This window comes from Pinus tabuliformis, chromosome 2_2 (assembly GCF_031772625.1).
Source record: "Pinus tabuliformis cultivar Carrire ecotype Pingquan chromosome 2_2, CPIR1, whole genome shotgun sequence".
Classification (NCBI taxonomy): domain Eukaryota; kingdom Viridiplantae; phylum Streptophyta; class Pinopsida; order Pinales; family Pinaceae; genus Pinus; species Pinus tabuliformis.
The window spans coordinates 918,845,494-918,863,464 of NC_142300.1; the positions used below are offsets into that span (position 1 = coordinate 918,845,494).

A 17,971-nucleotide genomic window follows, 5' to 3' on the forward strand; every position below is an offset into this window, starting at 1 on the left:
CCAGTTCCAACTGATGGAGGAACTAGTAGGAGGTTAGACATAGGGTGTTGCTTCATGTGTTCAACCATTTAACTGATGATTCACTTCAATGCATGTCAGATCTGTGAGTTACCCAGTTGAGATTAGAGTTCAAGGGTAGTGTACTATCAATTGTATAATCATATGAATAATACAGGTGGTGCATGCAGTCAAAGGAAGGTCTATGAGGATTTCACAATTCATAATGAGGAATCTCCCTAATTAATAGGGGGCTAATTCCCAAGAAAACATCGCAAGAAAATAGGGACTTGGGAAAGCCAAAATTTGGTTAAGTATTGGCCTATGCCTACCTAGGAAGCAGTGAGACAGATAGAGATAGTGCAAAGGTTGCTTGAGCTTAAGCAAAGCATCATAATCTTCTCATGTTTTCTAACTAATGAAATATAAAGATAGCATGGGTTTTTAGTTGTGGATTTCCCTAGGAAATCATTGTGTAATATATTGATTGAATTCTTTCTTTTTTATGGTTCATGATTTTTCAATTGATTAATTGTTTTCACTGATCAGTAGAGTAGATTCAAGTCTTTTGTTTTAGAAAATTACATAAGAAGTTTGAATCTTCAAGGAATTTCTAAAGCTAGTCCAATATTAAGGAAGTTGACTATGATCAAATCACATTTAAACCCAAGTATTTTCATGAATGTGACCATTTTTCTAGAAGTTTCACTAAAAAATAAGAGAAACAACCCAAAAAAGGGGAATTAGCGGAACAATAGTAGCAAGCCAAATGAAGAAAATGGATAGACAGACTACAACCCACCTTGGCTACTTAACAAGGAAAAAAAGGACCAGAGGAAAAGGTACTCTTTCCCCAAGGAAATCTAGACAAAGAAGTGGAGATGGTACTAGTAAAATAGGTAACGGGGATTGAAGTGAAAATATATTGGAAGCACTAAAATTGGAGGAAGAAGAAGGGGAAATCCCATCCACTCTCCCCCCTTATCTTGTGCATGCAAAGCACAAAGAGATAGAAGATATTCACCTAGAGGATTCTAGATTGCCTTTAGATGAGGATCAATATTTGACCCAAAACCATATCTCTAATATAGAGGATGAATTCCTCTCCTTGAAAAATTCTAAATTAGGCTCTATGCTTTCTAGTTCGGTTGAATAGAAATCATAATATGAGAAGGGGAAAGAGAAAGGGAGGCATAAGTGAAAGCTCGACAAAAAAACAAATAGGGAAGTTCACACAATGAATATATAAAAAGAGAAGGATATGGGTTACCAATACACTCTGGATCCTAAAAATATACAATTCAGAAGCACCGGAAAAAGGAAAGAGTTTTTCCCCATCTCATGGGAGCCCTAAAACTCATAGTAAAGGATGAAGGTCCTCTCCAGGAATTACAGGGCTTTAGAGTCAGAAAAAAGAATGACAAAAGTAAAATCTCTACTAAAAAAGGGAAAACCCCAAATAGCCTTGCTCCAAGAGATGAAAATGGAGGACCAAGAAGTCCCCCAATGGCACCATAAGATATGGAATGGAAGTGTGATTACTGTAGTCAGTTCAAGGGGATCCTTCGACGATCTATGCACAATGTGTAATCTTGAACACTTAAAGAAATTGAGTCAACATTCTACTGTCCATTGGTTAGGAGTTCAACTCCAACACCTTTCTGCTAACTAGGTATGTTCCATACTCAACATTTATAGGCCTGTTCAATTTCTAGAGAAGCAAGATTGTTGGAATTCCTTATTATCCTTGGATGAAACCACAAATACAAATAACATTCTGGGAGGTGACTTTAATACCACTCTTCATAAAAGGGAGAAAAAAGGGGCTCTCCCATAAGAGATCCTTTGCAAGAAAATATGGAATATCACCATTAGAAACTTAGGCTACTGGAAATTAATCCCCCTAACAAAAAATACACTTGGAATAATAGCAGATCTGGGCCTATCCATATCACTGCTCGTCTAGACAAGTTTTTGATTTTAGATTCATTTTTAACTCAATTCCTCATAGTCTTATCATACATTCTTCCTTGGTGTTGGTATGATCATAAACCATAATGCTAGAATTACTGAGTAATATCAATTATGGACCAATCCCCTTTAGATTCTACCATGTTTGGATAGCTCAACTAGGGTTCAATGAGTTAGTAGAAAAAACATGGAAGGAATGGGTCAAAAGCAGCCCAATTATCATTTGGGAGCAAAAAATTAAGAGACTAAAAGGGAAAAATAAAATAGTGGTCCAAATAAATACAACTATAAAGACATATAACCCTCCAAAAATATAAAAAATAGTTGGAGGAAATACAAAATAAAATGGAGTCATTCCCGGTAACAATTGAGATCCTCCATCAGGAAAAAGAATCCTTTGTTGTATACCATACACTACTGAAAGAAGAAGAGGAAGTGTGGATATTAATTTCAAGAAGTATTTGGCTCAAAGATGAGGATAGAAATTCCAAGTTCTTCCATAATTAAGCCAGAGGTCAAGAATGAAACAACAATACTCAAGAAATAATGATGCAAGGGAGAAAGATTGAGGACTTGCAACAAATTAAAAATGAGCGGGGGTCACAGGGGGCTTGAGGTGTACCTGTAACCCCACTTTATGGGGTCCGAGGTAGCGCCCCGGAAAATTTTAGTTTTGAACCCTATGTTAGGTTGGGCAAACCCACCTATGGTTTTGTGCATGATTTTCGCACATGTTTTCTGGACGCGATGGTTTTCAGTCCATGGTATTGGACGCGATGGTTTTTTGGCCCATGGTATTGGATGCTTCAGCATGTATAAATATGTATTATTACATTGAAAGGAACATAATGAAAAATCAAGTTGGTAGTCTCGGTTTTGGGATCCAGGGGAATATCTCCGTGTATATGTGTTTTATGTGTTATGCTCTCGCATTATTTATTTTCTGTGTTTTAGAATTCGTATGCAGGTAATTTCTGTACGGGGTTAAAATCTACACACATGGCAAACCCTGGTTGGCCCATGTGGCCCTCCATTATTGGCCCAAAATTTACATAGTTAGCACAACAATAATTACAAATTCGAGCCATAGTAGAAATTAGAAAAAAATTTGAATATTGGAAATTTTATTTTTTTGACCAATCTGGCGAGGCCATGTGATAGCATGCCACTGGACCAAATTGTCTAGTCACCTATCCTTTTTTCCAAACTTTACCTGTTTAGCAATTCTATTGAAACATGATATTGAGAGCATACAATATTGATTTTGAGTGAAATGAATTGTGTTGGATTCATATCATCGAGATCTCTCCAATTGTTCAGGTTTCAAGCTATGCCACACACTTTGAATTTTGAGCCCTAATTTGATCCCCTGGATTACTCCTCCCATTGGAAGCTTTTGGACCTCCAAAATTTCCTTTTTAGTCAACAAATAGATGAGGGTACAGTTCCCTCACCATTCAAACCTCAACCCATTTGGTTTTGTTTGTTTTTGTTGTTTTGAACTCTTCATGAATGTACTTCACTTTTGAAGTCTTTTTGCTTATGTCAAAGATAGGACCTTGCTGCAATTCTCCAAGATGTTTAGATGAGAAAAATTACGCTAAAGAAATCTGAACATTCTCTCCTTGAACTTCAATCAAAGGAAATTTATTCAATTTCAAATTCACTCCACCTTAAACTTTGTTGCCATAACGATGCTTAGCATGTCTAGCCTTGCACTTGGATTGACTCTTTACCAAATGTGATCGTCATCGCCATGCACCATCCTTCTTCAAAGCCAAAAAATTATGAAACCCACAAGAATATGTTTTGGGACCAATGTCATCTTTTTCAAAGAGCCTTTGCATTTTAATTTTTACCTCTGCATGCTTTAACACTGACATCTTGTTCACACCAATGTTTAACAATGAAGCATCGTGCTGCAATTACACTTCATTTTTTTTTACCTCTTTTAGGAGGCAACTTGATAGAATCCTGAAACATCTTATCACATGAATTAGAAACCTAAATGAAATCAGATTTCAAACTTGATTCATATCCTTTAAAGGCTTTAGGTTCCTTAACATCTTTGTGCTTAAACATTAACAATGCAAAATTCTGACTAGCATTAACAATCCTCTTCATTTGTCTAACATTCACAAGAGATAAACTCAATTTCTTGTTATGCACTCTAACAATGTACTCAATCCCATTCTTGAACAAATGATATTTGTTCTCATGGTGATGAAAAATAGCTCTCTTATCATAAAGATATGGACTTCCCAAAACAATACCACATATATCAAGCATAACTACATCAAGTTCAACCTCATCAAGAAAGTTTGCAGTGATTTCAAATCTAAGTATGCATTTCCTTGTCACCTGAAATTTTTCATTCTCACATACCCAACCTAAACTATAAGGTTTATGATGAGGAATGGTTTCTAAATTCAATTTCTTGACAATGTCTTATGAGATAAGATTTGCTTGTGAACCACTATCAAACAATGTATTTATATTGATATGTTTTGTGTTGAAAAGAGTGCAACAAGAAATGCTTGTTGAGAATGCAACAAGATGATGGAGCTTAGTGAAAAGAGTCGCCTTCACTAAGTGGGCCCGCAGGCAAATTATGGCGCAAGTTCTATTTTTGGATCCCAGCAGGGATGATCACAGCAGGAGTGACCACAGAAGGGATGATCACAGCAGGAGTGACCACAGCAGGAGTGATCACAGCAGGGATGATCACAGCAGGAGTGACCACAGCAAGAGTGATCACAGCAGGAGTAATCAAAGTCTATTTTTAGACTGACTGTCAAAAATACAAAAGTCAAATATTATTGTCTCATAATAATATTTGGACTATAAACTTGATCTTATTCTCTTGGAGCACTTCAGTTTGAGCTACAGATGTGGCACATGCAGTTGTCAGAAGGAAGTACGCTTTCTTTGTGGGCCAGTTGAGTTGTTTCATGCATGACTTCAGTTAGAACTCAATCAGTTGAGTTTGGTGGAGTTGATTGTAGAGTTGATGGAGTTGTGTTCAGTTTGACTTGGTTAAACTAGTTGTAATTAGTCTAACTGCAAATAGACTGATGATGAGTTGTTAAACTAATTATTAACTCATAATGCAACTACAGAATACATCAGTTAACTCAGTTACATGTCAGTGCATGTTCAATTCAGGAGGGACAGGTGTTAGAGGATCAGATTGCTATTAGTTGTGACTATAGTTGTGCATGATGATTTGCACAATCAAACGGATTGAGTATGCAATGAATTGGCCAATACCAAGTATTATAGCCTCTTCTCTTGTCTTTCCCAGTGTGAGTGATTCTTTGGAGGTTAAATACGAGTTTGGTAAACCATTCTCATTCAATTCTTGAGCAGGTATTGAGTTGTGGAGGCAGGCAAGCAACGAGGGAGATTTGGAGATCAAATCTGAGTTGTATTGTGTGTAGCATGTGGAGATAGTACTGAGTACTTGTGAGGAGTATTGTACTATGTATTGTTACATGATTCAATCACTATAATATATATATAGTTGGGGTTTTTAGCGAGATGCTTTCCCCGGGATACATACTGTGTTAATGAGTTTGATTGATGCTTCTATGTGCGCCTGTGAATGTTTCTGCTTCTGTAAATTGATGATCAACGTAGAGGAGGTTATGTATTATGCATGTTCCGCTTATAAGTGTATAATCAGGATAATCTCTGTGAATATGTGTCATATTATTCAACATTTCTACATGGTATCCGAGCTAGATGATTTGTAGAAAAATTTTCTACATGGTATCAGAGCTTCTTGATTTGTAGAAGAGATTTTTACAGGATATCAAGCGAGGATTCATCATCGGATCTATTATTCAGAAAGTGTTTACATTTTATTTCTTCAGGCAGAGTCTGTAATTGGGCCAGGTAGCCTTTGGATTCATCCTTCTTTTGGAAGGTGAGATATTCGGTGAATGCCCATACAGTCGATCTCTGTACAAGAAATACTTTGTTCTCACGAATTCTAGATCAGAAGCGGTTGAGTTTGAGCTGGTGGAATTCGAATTTAATTCCAAAGCAAGAGATACAACTTAGAAACATTCAGTGTGAGAATGGAGACAGTATGCCCCAGTATCTCACGAAGTTCACCCAATGTCGGGATGAGCTGGGAAGTGTGGGGGTGACTGTCGAATGAGGATGGTGAGTCTAGCACTCCTTGACCTTCCTAAGAGTTGGCATAGCTACCAAGACTCGGTGAATGGAAGGGAGAAACTACCAGGATGGGAGAGAATTTGGTCGGATCTTGTGCAAGAGGAGATTAGACGGAGCACCAGAGATGGTTCTTCATCCATGCAGGATGAGGAGAACTGTGCCTTAGCGAGTAAGGTAAAGAAGGGGAAGGAGAAGGTTTCTCTTTCTGAATCCAGTTCTTCCAATGATGGGAAGAAGGTTGACAAGTCAAAGGTGAGATGCTTTCTTTGTCATGAGATTGGTTCACGGGTCAGGAACCTGTATGCTCTTGAGGTTCAAGATGCATGCGAAGCCTTGAGCAGTGAGGCAACTGATGGAGACTTGGTGGTTGAGAGGGAGCGTATATTACCTCTCAACATACAGAGCCAGAAGAAGTCTCAGACCATTATGGAGGAGCCACAATTGGTGCAGCAGCTTCAGGAGGTTGTGGAGGAGCCACAACAAGGGAAGCTGAGAGGAGATCAAGTAGAGACATCTACTCATGTAGAGACCTCCAGTAGGGGGAAACTTCAAACCAGGTGGGCTGAGGGATCACATGCAGCCATACCTCCAGGTAGGAGGTGGGGTGATATAGAGTGATCATCCCAAGGAGGAGGGGCAGGATCCTTGAGGTACCCAACCTCTTGGATGAGACCTTGCTATGGGAGCCCTGATGTGGAGTAGTAGGAACTGACTGATTGGGTAGAGACAGATGCAGATGGAGCGGCAGAGAGAGCGACAGTGTAGGGAATCCCAGGACAGCGCACAGCTAGCAGGCTGCAAAAATGCGAGAGGCACAAGTGTTTTACACAATGCTAGGTGGCACAGAGAGGTGTGCAATGGTGCGAGATGCATGGAGATGTTGCAGTAGCACAGATGTCAGAGATGGAGCACTTGTCAGCAGCAGGTAGAGCTTCAACATCAGAGGGTGTTTCTAGCCCAACAGGGAGGTTAGTTGGGAGGTACAGTGCAGATGCAATGCTCGAAGATAGAACTAGCAGCAGCACAGATGCAATCAGAGATCAAAGTGACAGAGTCTAGAGTAGTCAGATACTGAAGAGCACAGAGATGCAGAGTTTTCAGTCGATAGAGGCAATAGCAGTCAGAGACTTTGATGACAGAGCAAGTGGACCGACCAGATGTGTTGCATGGAGAACATTCCAGAGTTACAGGATCGGGTTTGAGACTAAGCCTTTCTTGTTGAGAGGGAGTGTTGAAAAGTGTGCAACAAGAAATGCTTGTTGAGAATGCAACAAGATGATGGAGCTTAGTGAAAAGAGTCACTTTCACTAAGTGGGCCCGCAGGAAAATTATGGCGCAAGTTCTATTTTTGGATCCCAACAGTGATGATCACAGCAGGAGTGACCACAGTAGGGATGATCACAGCAGGGATGATCATAGCAGGAGTGACCACATCAGGAGTGATCACAGTAGGAGTGATCACAGCAGGAGTGATCAAAGTATATTTTTAGACTGACTGTCAAAAATAGAAAAGTCAAATATTATTGTCTCATAATAATATTTGGACTATAAACTTGATCTTATTCTCTTGGAGCACTTCAGTTTGAGCTACAGATGTGGCACATGTAGCTGTTAGGAGGAAGTACGATTTCTTTGTGGGTTAGTTGAGTTGTTGCATGCATGACTTCAGTTAGAACTCAATCAGTTGAGTTTGGTGGAGTTGATTGTAGAGTTGATGGAGTTGTGTTCAGTTTGACTTGGTTAAACTAGTTGTAATTAGTCTAACTACAAATAGACTGATGATGAGTTGTCAAACTAATTATTAACTCATAATGCAACTATAGAATACATCAGTTAACTCAGTTACATGTCAGTGCATGTTCAGTTCAGGAGGGACAGGTGTTAGAGGATCAGATTGCTATCAGTTGTGACTATAGTTGTGCATGATGATTTTCACAATCAAAGGGATTGAGTATGCCAATGAATTGGCCAATACCAAGTATTATAGAATCTGCTCACGTCTTTCCCAGTGTGAGTGATTCTTTGGAGGTTAAATATGAGTTTGGTAAACCATTCTCATTCAATTCTTGAGCAGGTATTGAGCTATGGAGGCAGGTAAGCAGCGGGGGAGATTTGGAGATCAGATCTGAGTTGTATTGTGTGTAGCATGTGGAGATAGTACTGAGTACTTGTGAGGAGTATTGTACTATGTATTGTTACATGATTCAATCACTATAATATACAGATAGTTGGGGTTTTTAGCGAGATGCTTTCCCCAAGATACATACTGTGTTAATGAGTTTGATTGATGCTTCTATGTGCGCCTGTGAATGTTTCTGCTTCTGTAAATTGATGATCAACGTAGAGGAGGTTATGTATTATGCATGTTCGGCTTATAAGTGTATAATCATGATAATCTCTGTGAATATGTGTCATATTATTAAAAATTTCTACATTTTGAAATGACTCTAATGTGGAAAAAATCTATTCTTGTTTTTTCATATTGAGTATCATTGAGACAATTTGAAGAACTAGTACTTGCAATGTCCTTACCTTTCAAACCCATGGCTGTGAAATTTGTTTCATCCCTGGAATTAGAACCTAAATCTTGTTGTGTAGTTGCAACAATCTTGTCTTTCTCCTTGTTATTAAAATTTTTGGGTCTCATTTCAGGATGAAGTTTCCAACAATGGTCTTCATCATGGCCTTCTTTAGAAAAAAATTTGCATGTGATATTTTCTCCTTCTTTCTTGACTACATCATTTTTCTTATCCTTGTCTTTAAATTTCCCTTTTCCTTTTTCTCCAAACTTGAATGAATTCTCACTAGTTTCTTCAGAAGCATTTTTCCCTCTTTCTTCTAAATGAGTTACCTATACACAAACTTCATCTAATTTTATAAGGTTAAACATGAGAATGGTATGTCTCAAGTAACTATGTAATCCTAGAGAAGAGAAATTTATGCCCAAAATCAAAGCTCTTTTCCTAAATTCTTGAGTATAAGATTGCACATTTTTCCCTTTAGCTTGTCTAAAGTTTTTCCAATCCATAATATCTTTTTTCATGTATGCTAATGGATAAAACTACCTTCTTATTGAAACAACAAAATCATTCCAAGAGGATAAAACCTTACCATGTTTCTTCATGTCTTCTTGAGTTTTGGCTTCCCACCAAATACGTGTTGCACCTTCCAATCTAAGAGAAGCAAGCTGAATTTTGGTCTCATCATCTTTGATTCTTTGTATGCTGCAATACACTTCAATATCACGAATCCAACTATCTAATTTTTCAGCTTCTACCTCTCCATTGTACATAGGCAATTCAAACTTAATATCAAGTTTTAGCAAAGGAGTTTTACCATGTCCTTTTGGATAATTTGGAGGTGTTTGTTTTTGTGAAAGGGTAGAAGAAGTAGAAGAAGATGAGGATGAAGATGAGGATGAGGATGATGGAGATAAAGGTGGTGGTTTGTCACCATTCCCTTTTCGAGGCTTGTATCCTTTTCCTCCATCACCTTTTGGAGGTTTTGAGCACTCTCCATACAACCTTACCTTTCTCTCTTCATAAATAACCTTTACCATTTCAGACATCTCAAAGAATGCTTTTCTGAAAGTTATTTTATCTTCAAACATCCCTTTAGGATCTTCTTCATGTGCCATGACTATTGAAGCTTGAGATGTGTTTTTTATCCTTGAAACAATTTGAGATTTTGGCTCCACAAGTTATCCTTCTCCTCTTTTAAGCTTAAGCCTTGTAAGCATCAGAAAAACACTTGCAAAGAAATCAAACCTTCAGAATAACCTGTGTTCTCATACCAAAATGATCTGAATATGTAAATTTGAAGATTTTTAACAATTTGCAAGTGAAAATTGTATTTTTTTGGGTAAAGGATTAATTTACTAAACACATAAAACAAGTGAATTTAACCACAATTTATAGCCAAACAAAGACAAAATAAGCATATCTAAAACGCATAACGCAAAACATAATAAATTAGTTTACCTCTCTCTTGGGCTACATCTCCTATTCCATCTTCTAATGCACGACCTCTTTCATTAAGTGCTTAAAAGTGTGTTAACATACTTTTACATTGCTAAAATAGTGAAATTGATGTCTCCAATGGATTCAAAACTGTAAAAAATGCCCATCTCGGTTCTTTCTACTCCTCATTTGGTCCAAAATTGAGTAAGTTATGCCTGTTACAAGTTTTTCCCAAACTCTATGGCTAGTCATCCTAGAATTTGACCCAAATACGGTTTGAGCACCCTAAACCCGGAACCAGCGCGAAAAATTGGCCTATAATCCCGTGCGACGAGAAAAATTATAGGACCATTAATCTGTCCACTAAGCCCCCAGTTCCTTGAATTTCAGTCACGTTGGCGCATGTGACCACATTGGGGGCTGAGATTCTAGGGCCTAACTTCATGCCCATTTGATTTACCATGCCCTTGTTCATATTGGGTCCCAGTGACCTGGGGCTACCCCCCTTACTTCATGCACGCTCTTCGTTCTATGGTCCAGCATGTGGCCTTGGGGCTGGCCCCTCTTCATTTTATCGTGCCCAGTGCTATGGGGTGCCATATGACCCCCTTCAACCTTCCACCTATGATCGTGAGCTTGGCTTCGACGGGTTATATGTGGGGTGTTGTGGCCATGGGCCGTGCTAAGGCCTAGCCCCTTGGCCCCTCTGTTTGCGGTCCCGTGGGCACTGGAGTGGCTAGGGGCTAGGGATTAGCCCGACCCCCTCCCCCAATGACACTCCCATTAAACTTTAAATAGTGGTTTCAGCCCTTATGGGTAAGAACCATTATAATGGCATAGGGTTGTGGTCTCGTTGTGTTGTGTTGTAGGTCAAAGTTTTGAATCCTATGGAGAAAGTTCGGCCTCATACAAAATTTTTGAACCAACCTTCGGAGGCCATGTGGCGACCCGTGGTTGGCCCACATGGCCCTCCACTATTGACCCAAACTTTACATAGTGAGCACAACAATGATTAAAAATTTGAGCAATAGGAGAAATTAGAAAAAATTCTGAATATTAGAAATTTGATTTTTTTGACCAATATCACAATGCCATGTGGCAGCTTGCCACTAGCCCAAATTGTCCAGTCACATGTCATTTTTTCCAAAATTTACCAATTTAGCAATTTGATTAGAACACGATATCGGGAGCATACGATATCGGTTTTGAGTGAAACGAATTGCATTGGATTTAGATTGTCGAGATCTATCCAGTCATTCAGGTTTCGAGCTTTGTCGCACACTTTGAATTTTAAGCACTAATTTGATCCCCTATGTCAATGGTGAAGGTGGAGAGGGATGTTGTGGCAGGGGGGTTTAGAGATATTTTGTAGGCAGAGAAGGTCAGTGAAGTGGAGGAAATAGGTGTGAGATATTTTTAGCAGGAATGGGATAGCTAGGGAAGATACCATAAAATATCCTATGGCCCGCAGACCAAGAGGATAGTTGTAGAGATGGAGAAGCAAGTTTAGAACGTTAGAGGAGTTACCAAGGATAAATAAAATATGATTCTTGGTATGGGTTTGGGGTTAGAAGGTTGATGAATAGAATAGACAACTGGACGATTGACCATTTAATGCTCAGACTCTAGCTGCTAAAGATATGAGTGTTTGCTATGCTTGCATTTCTGTTTTTAGTTGTGTTTGTAGCCCTAAGTATTGATGTCTGAGTCTATAGATTCTTTATAGCCTTTGATGTAAATTCCATCATATATATCAAAGGCTAGATGATTCTGTATCCTGTGTGTATTACTTTTTAAGATTTGTGGAGAGACTAATGACAAGTGTGTAGGATCATATATCATTTACATGGTAGTGCTTAGATCCTTCATTTATTTATAATACAATGGATGGTTGGGTTGTCATTAATATCTTTTTTTATGAATGATGTACCTCTTTGGTTATGGTATGTTTCTTTAACATGTATCTAATGTCTCACTACAACTATAAGTACATATGAATGTTTGAATGATTACATTAGTGAAAGACTGGTAAGGTATTAATGCTTTATCGTGTGTCTATAAAGAATAACTTATGTTGTTGTTAATGTCATCCCACATGTCGGGAGGCATAATTTAGTACAACCTCCAATGCACTGCCTCCTATGACTTGTGTGCTAACTAGTGAATAAAAGAGTCTGGAGGTCCTGCACAGTGCATAGTCCAAAGATTATGGTTAAGTGTTTGTCTAGTGGGTGTCTAAATCTTATGTTATATGTAGGAATCTAGTGCCTAAAGTCATTGACAATCTTGTCAAACTACTGAAACCTAGTTCTGATAGTGACCCATTATCATTTCAGGTGAGACTTCACCTACTCCATGGGTGTTGCTGAAAGGGTTGATGCTAAGAAAGTTTTTTTTGGACATTGTGTAGCAAATATTGGGTCTGTCAGAATCTTGTGAACCAAAAAAGGGTTATGTTGTTAGGACTAAGATAATTGTGTGATGGGATTGCTTGTAGGAATGTGGAAGCCATGCAAAGCACAAATAAATTGCTGAAGAAGCGCGTGTTCACTGACTTCCACAAAGATTTCTTTTGAGAATTACCAAAACTCTTGATGAAATGGGCGCAACAGTTGAAGGAAAACAAACCAATGTATTTTCACGATGGACAAAGGAGGTTGACATTGTAGAAGGTATGCTAACTACAAGCAATAGATAATAAAACTTTACACGATGTGGAACTTTGGTTTGAAAGTGTGTTGGAGGGGTATATTATTGAGTTTGAAATATAAGCAATAACATCATATACACTGGTGCAGAGAGAGTTTTTGAAGGGATCACGGGGAATATTTATATGGTCATTACCATTAATCATCAAGATGTTGCTATATGACCATGGAGTTCTGCCTCTATAATTAGAAAACATGAGCAACTAGATTGTTCACGCACCAAGGGGAGTGGGGGAGAACGAGGAGATGGTCTGAGAAGAGGGAAAGGAGAAAGGTAGTGAGATTGTAGTGGAAGCTAATAGCGAGTACAATACTATGCAAGGAAAGGTGAAGAAGCAGTATGGAGAGACAAAGTTTTGAGGGTGGAACTTTGAGGATTGGAAGGAGGTTTTGATGGAGTGACATGGGAGGAGATAGGTTAGCGTCAATGTTTGTTGAGAGGAGAAGCCCAAGGAGAGGGGATAGGAGAGGCCACCAAAGGATGAGGAGTAGTGTAAGTGACCAGAGTTATGAAGGAAAACAATTTGGTACTCCATGGACAGAAGAGGAGGAAGGAGAGAAAGTGAGTCCATGTAGCATGGAATCTTTGGATCCTGGACAATAGAATCATATTGTTCCTGGTGTGGAACCCACAAGTCCGTGCACTTCTACAAACCAAGAGGTAGGCACTCATTACACTAACATGACTAGCGTAAACGGTAAGTTAAGGAGATGGGAATACTACTAGTAGTGGGATTGGCCCAACTGTACGAGAATCATAACAGGGTTCTCAAGCTTCACTAGGTGCATAGATGAGCACAAAATTTTCTACTAGTTCAATAGGTGCATAGATGAGCACAAAATTTTCTACTAGTTCAATAGGTGCATGTGGGAATAATTCATCTGGGAGTACCACAAAAATCACAATGGCAGATGTAGACCTAAGAATGTTATTGTTTCAGGGTGCTAGGAATGATGACCCAAAACAACATTTATTTGTGTGTAAGGCGATTTGGACAAGTGAGCAGGTCCAGGACGAGGCTACAAATATTACGTTGTAGGAACCAACTTTCAGGGACTATGCATTAACATGGTACATGAATTTCAAGAGCACAACTCTAGCTAGAAAAAATAAGACTTTGAATGAGACCAAATAGGTTTTAATAAGGGAATTCCAAAAGCCAAAATAAGAGTCCTAGTACATTACAACACTGAAGGATATTAAGCAAGGTTCAAGCGATTCTGTGTAGGACTTTCATCAACGATTTAGGATTATGAAGGGCATCCTAACGTTCAAGATTTGAAATGTGCAACGTAAAGAGTGGTTTGTTTCTAGACTATTACCCCATATCTGGATACAATTGACACAAAATCATATAGGTATGCAATTAGAATCCATAGAGCTTGCATTAAAGTTGGAGGCTTTTCTAGCATGAGGTGGAGAAAGTAGTGGTATGGCTTAGGTGCAATCACAGTTGAAATAGAAATAGTGAAACCTACTGCCTAATTGGTTATTGAACCATTTATAACTCACCCTTTGTAAAAAGAAAAAGAAAATTATATTCCATTCAATTGTATTTCAACTATATAAACATATTTATTCATATAATCATTAGCAATAATCCATTTTTATTTAAATTTTTTGCCGTATATTATATTAATATTATATATATATAATAATTATTATTATAATAGATAATTTTTTATTTATTATTATTTTATAATATATTATATCAAGAATGTCGAGTTCTATTTATGTCATGTCACATACACCATTTCATTCAGCGCATCTATTCCCAATTCATTTATGCATATTCATGCGTACTCATCAAGAGATTCATATAGAACGGGGTGTGATGGCGCATCACACATTTCCATTTCCTCCTCTGCAGTGTACTTTTCCTCTCGCGTTTGGGAAAAGTACAGGAAAATCGTGGAAGATTCGATTACTACTTCCAACTGTAACCACGGAATATTTTGTCCAAAGTCTTTTCTCGATAAAATACTCTATATTATTACAACTCTGTGGGGGTTGCCCGTGACACTTCGTCTTTGTTCAGAAGAAAGATGACAGGTCACAAAGCTGTAACGCATATCGAGAATAACAAATTCCGCAGAATTTGTAGAAGGACAAAAACACACAGTGGCATGCCACTGTAAGTATTTGCATTGCAAGGAAGCATGGCGAAGCAGAAATCTCACAAGATATTCTACTTCGTTTTCCTATGCACTTTTCTTTGGTGGACTATTCTCTTGCCAGTCTTCTTCACCGACGGTACAGATCGATTTAGAAGTGCTTTACAGACAACGAATCGGCCGCAATTCAGCCTCTTCAACGATGTACACGCACTGACAGAGGTTACCAACAAACCCTCGGTCGATACGGATCAAACCATGGTGATTTCGACATTGCAGCAATTCGGATCCGGATCGAATGAATTCAAAGGTACTAAACATGAAAATTTGTTGGCAGAAGACTGCAATGGCAGGTATGTTTATATGTACAATCTACCCTCAAAATTCAATAAACTTTTGTTGAGAGAATGCCAGAATTTGAGCATGTGGACGAATATGTGCCCGCATATAGCCAATTCAGGGCTCGGCCAGCCATTATTGCAGCTGGGGGAGGAGCTAGGCGGCCGTCAGGCAGACGCTGAGGCTGCAGGATCATCATGGTTTGCTACCAATCAGTTTACGGCGGAAGTGATTTTTCACGAGAGAATGAGGCGCTACCGATGCCTCACTCCGGATCCTTCTAAAGCAACGCTGTTTTACGTTCCTTTCTACGCAGGGTTCGATATGTCCACGCACGCTGGAGATCACAATTTGACGGTGAGGGATCGCGCCGGGATCGAACTAGTGGAGTTTCTGAGAAGGAAAGAGCAGTGGAAGAAAAGAGGGGGAAGAGATCATTTTATGGTAATGGGACGTATTGCTTGGGATTTTCTGAGAGAGCGAGATAGCCCGAGTGCGTGGGGCAATAAGCTTTTGCTTCTGCCTGAGGTGAAGAACATGTCGAGTCTTGTAATCGAAGGCCACCCGTGGCGCAAGAACCAGTACGGGATCCCATATCCTTCCTATTTCCATCCCGGGACGCGGTCAGAGATGGAGCGGTGGCAGAAGAGAATGAAATCGAAGAGAAGACGAATCCTCTTCTCCTTCGCAGGCGCCCTTCGCCCCGGACTCGATAAGGCGTCAATTAGAGGCAACATCTTGAACCAATGCTCTTTGTCTCAACGCTGTAAGATGCTGAGATGCCAGCAAGGGCCAAGCATCTGCCACAACCCCAACGAAGTGATGCGACTCTTCACCGACTCCCTTTTCTGCCTACAACCCCAGGGGGATTCCTTCACGCGGCGTTCTATTTTTGACTCTATGCTTGCAGGTTGCATACCGGTTTTTTTCACAGAGGATTCGGCGTACACGCAGTACAAATGGCATTTGCCCCACAATCGAAGTTCGTATTCGGTATATATTCCAGAAGAGAGCGTGCAGGCCGCTGCCAATCTGAGCATCGAGCAACATCTACTGTCGTTGAGTACCGATGAAGTAGAGAAGATGCGAAGGGAAGTAATTGGGTTGATTCCTTCCCTAACGTATGCAGATCCTCGTCACTCAAATGTAGGATACGCAGATTCTTTCGACCTAGCGCTTGAAGGCCTCTTCAAAAAAATTGCAGAGGAAGAAGATGAGACTAAACCGGAACATCACGCCTCCCTGACAACCCGAAGCAGACGGAGAAACAATGTGCGGCGAAAGAGCAGACATGTGAAACCCATCTAAAGCCAACGACTGTCGCTCACTCCGGCGATTTGATGGAATCCGCCATGGTTTCAGTTATGGAAATATAATTTTTCCAAATGTTTATCTTACCATTGAAGGAAGTAAGCTCTGAACAAAACCAGATTTGTTTTGTTAGTGGATTACATGTCGTAAAGTAACATGATGTCAAAAACCTTCCAATCAGCATTATATTCTCCAAGCCAATTGTTATCCAGTTATTCGATGACCACTTTTATCGATTTAGATAATTAAAGTTAAAGTTAACTGATTTATCCTGAACTGAGTATTTTGTTTTAATGATACATGCCATCAGTGTTTTTATTTGAATTTTGATTAAAAATGTTCACATAAATAATTCTAAATTGAAAAGAGTTTTTCAAATGAAACCCTATTTCTCTCTCGATTAATTTTTTTATTTTAGATATCTGATAGAATTACCGTCAAAAAAATCTGGATGGGTGTCTTAAAGTGAAAGAATACTGACGACCAAAAAGAAAGCGTGCTGCGCAAGAAAGTGGAGAGGCCTCCGTCAAACGCATACATCTGTCGGAACTCGGAGGTGGTGTATATCGTGCGTTGAACGTGTCGAGAGGAGAAAAGGGAATGTGTATCGTGGTTATAATGCATTGCCTGTTGAGTGAGGATTTGTTTTCCAGTGGTTTATGCATGCATTCTCTTTTCACTGTGCCTTATAATTTGGTCCAATGTTTAGCATGTGACCATCTATTTGTGTTAAGGGATGTTCAGCATTTGACCATCTATTGGCATTAAGGGCGTTTTTTTAATGTAAAAATGTTTATGTTGTAATTTTAGGTTAATATTTTGATTTAGTTAAATTATATTAGTATAAATTCATTTTAATTACAGATTTAATATGAGCAGAGTATTTAATATGAGTTTAGAAGAATCAAATTTTTTCCTACAAATTTATTTTAGAATGAAAAAAAACAATGCATAATTTTTTATTGTTTAAATTGTATTTTTTAATGTTATAAAGATTACATAATATGTTTATTGAGCTATTTTATCAGCGCACATTAAACTCAATTTTTTCTTATTAATAATTTTTAAATATACATTAATAATAATTCATATTAAAATAATTTATTCATAGCCTATTGGATATTTTATTCTATACAACTTTGAAATATTTTCTTTTAACATTATATATATTTTATTCTATACGTGATATATATATTGATATCACATGTTAAAATATTTTTGAAAAGTATAAAATTTAAACATAGTATTTTATATATATTTTACTTCTAATTACTTTACATGTTATTATATTAGGTCATATGGACAACTAATTAAATATGCAGTGTGTTTTTTATTATAGTCTACATTGTTTTTCTATTTAAAAAATATTTATTTTTATTTTAATATGGA

The 17,971-nt window shown here is 38.4% G+C and overlaps 1 protein-coding gene across 1 annotated transcript; it reads left to right on the top strand.

Annotated features, from left to right (window-relative positions):
- The first annotated feature begins 14,977 nt into the window (after window positions 1–14,977).
- Window positions 14,978–16,579, top strand: LOC149196044 (putative xyloglucan galactosyltransferase GT17). The gene has a single exon (XM_089408133.1). It carries the CDS (start codon window positions 14,978–14,980, stop codon window positions 16,577–16,579), a length of 1,602 nt encoding a protein of 533 aa, XP_089264259.1.
- Window positions 16,580–17,971: the final 1,392 nt, after the last annotated feature.

Coding starts and splice junctions, on each gene's coding strand:
- LOC149196044 (XM_089408133.1), top strand. CDS start 14,978: ATGGCGAAGCAGAAATCTCACAAGATATTCTACTTCGTTTTCCTATGC.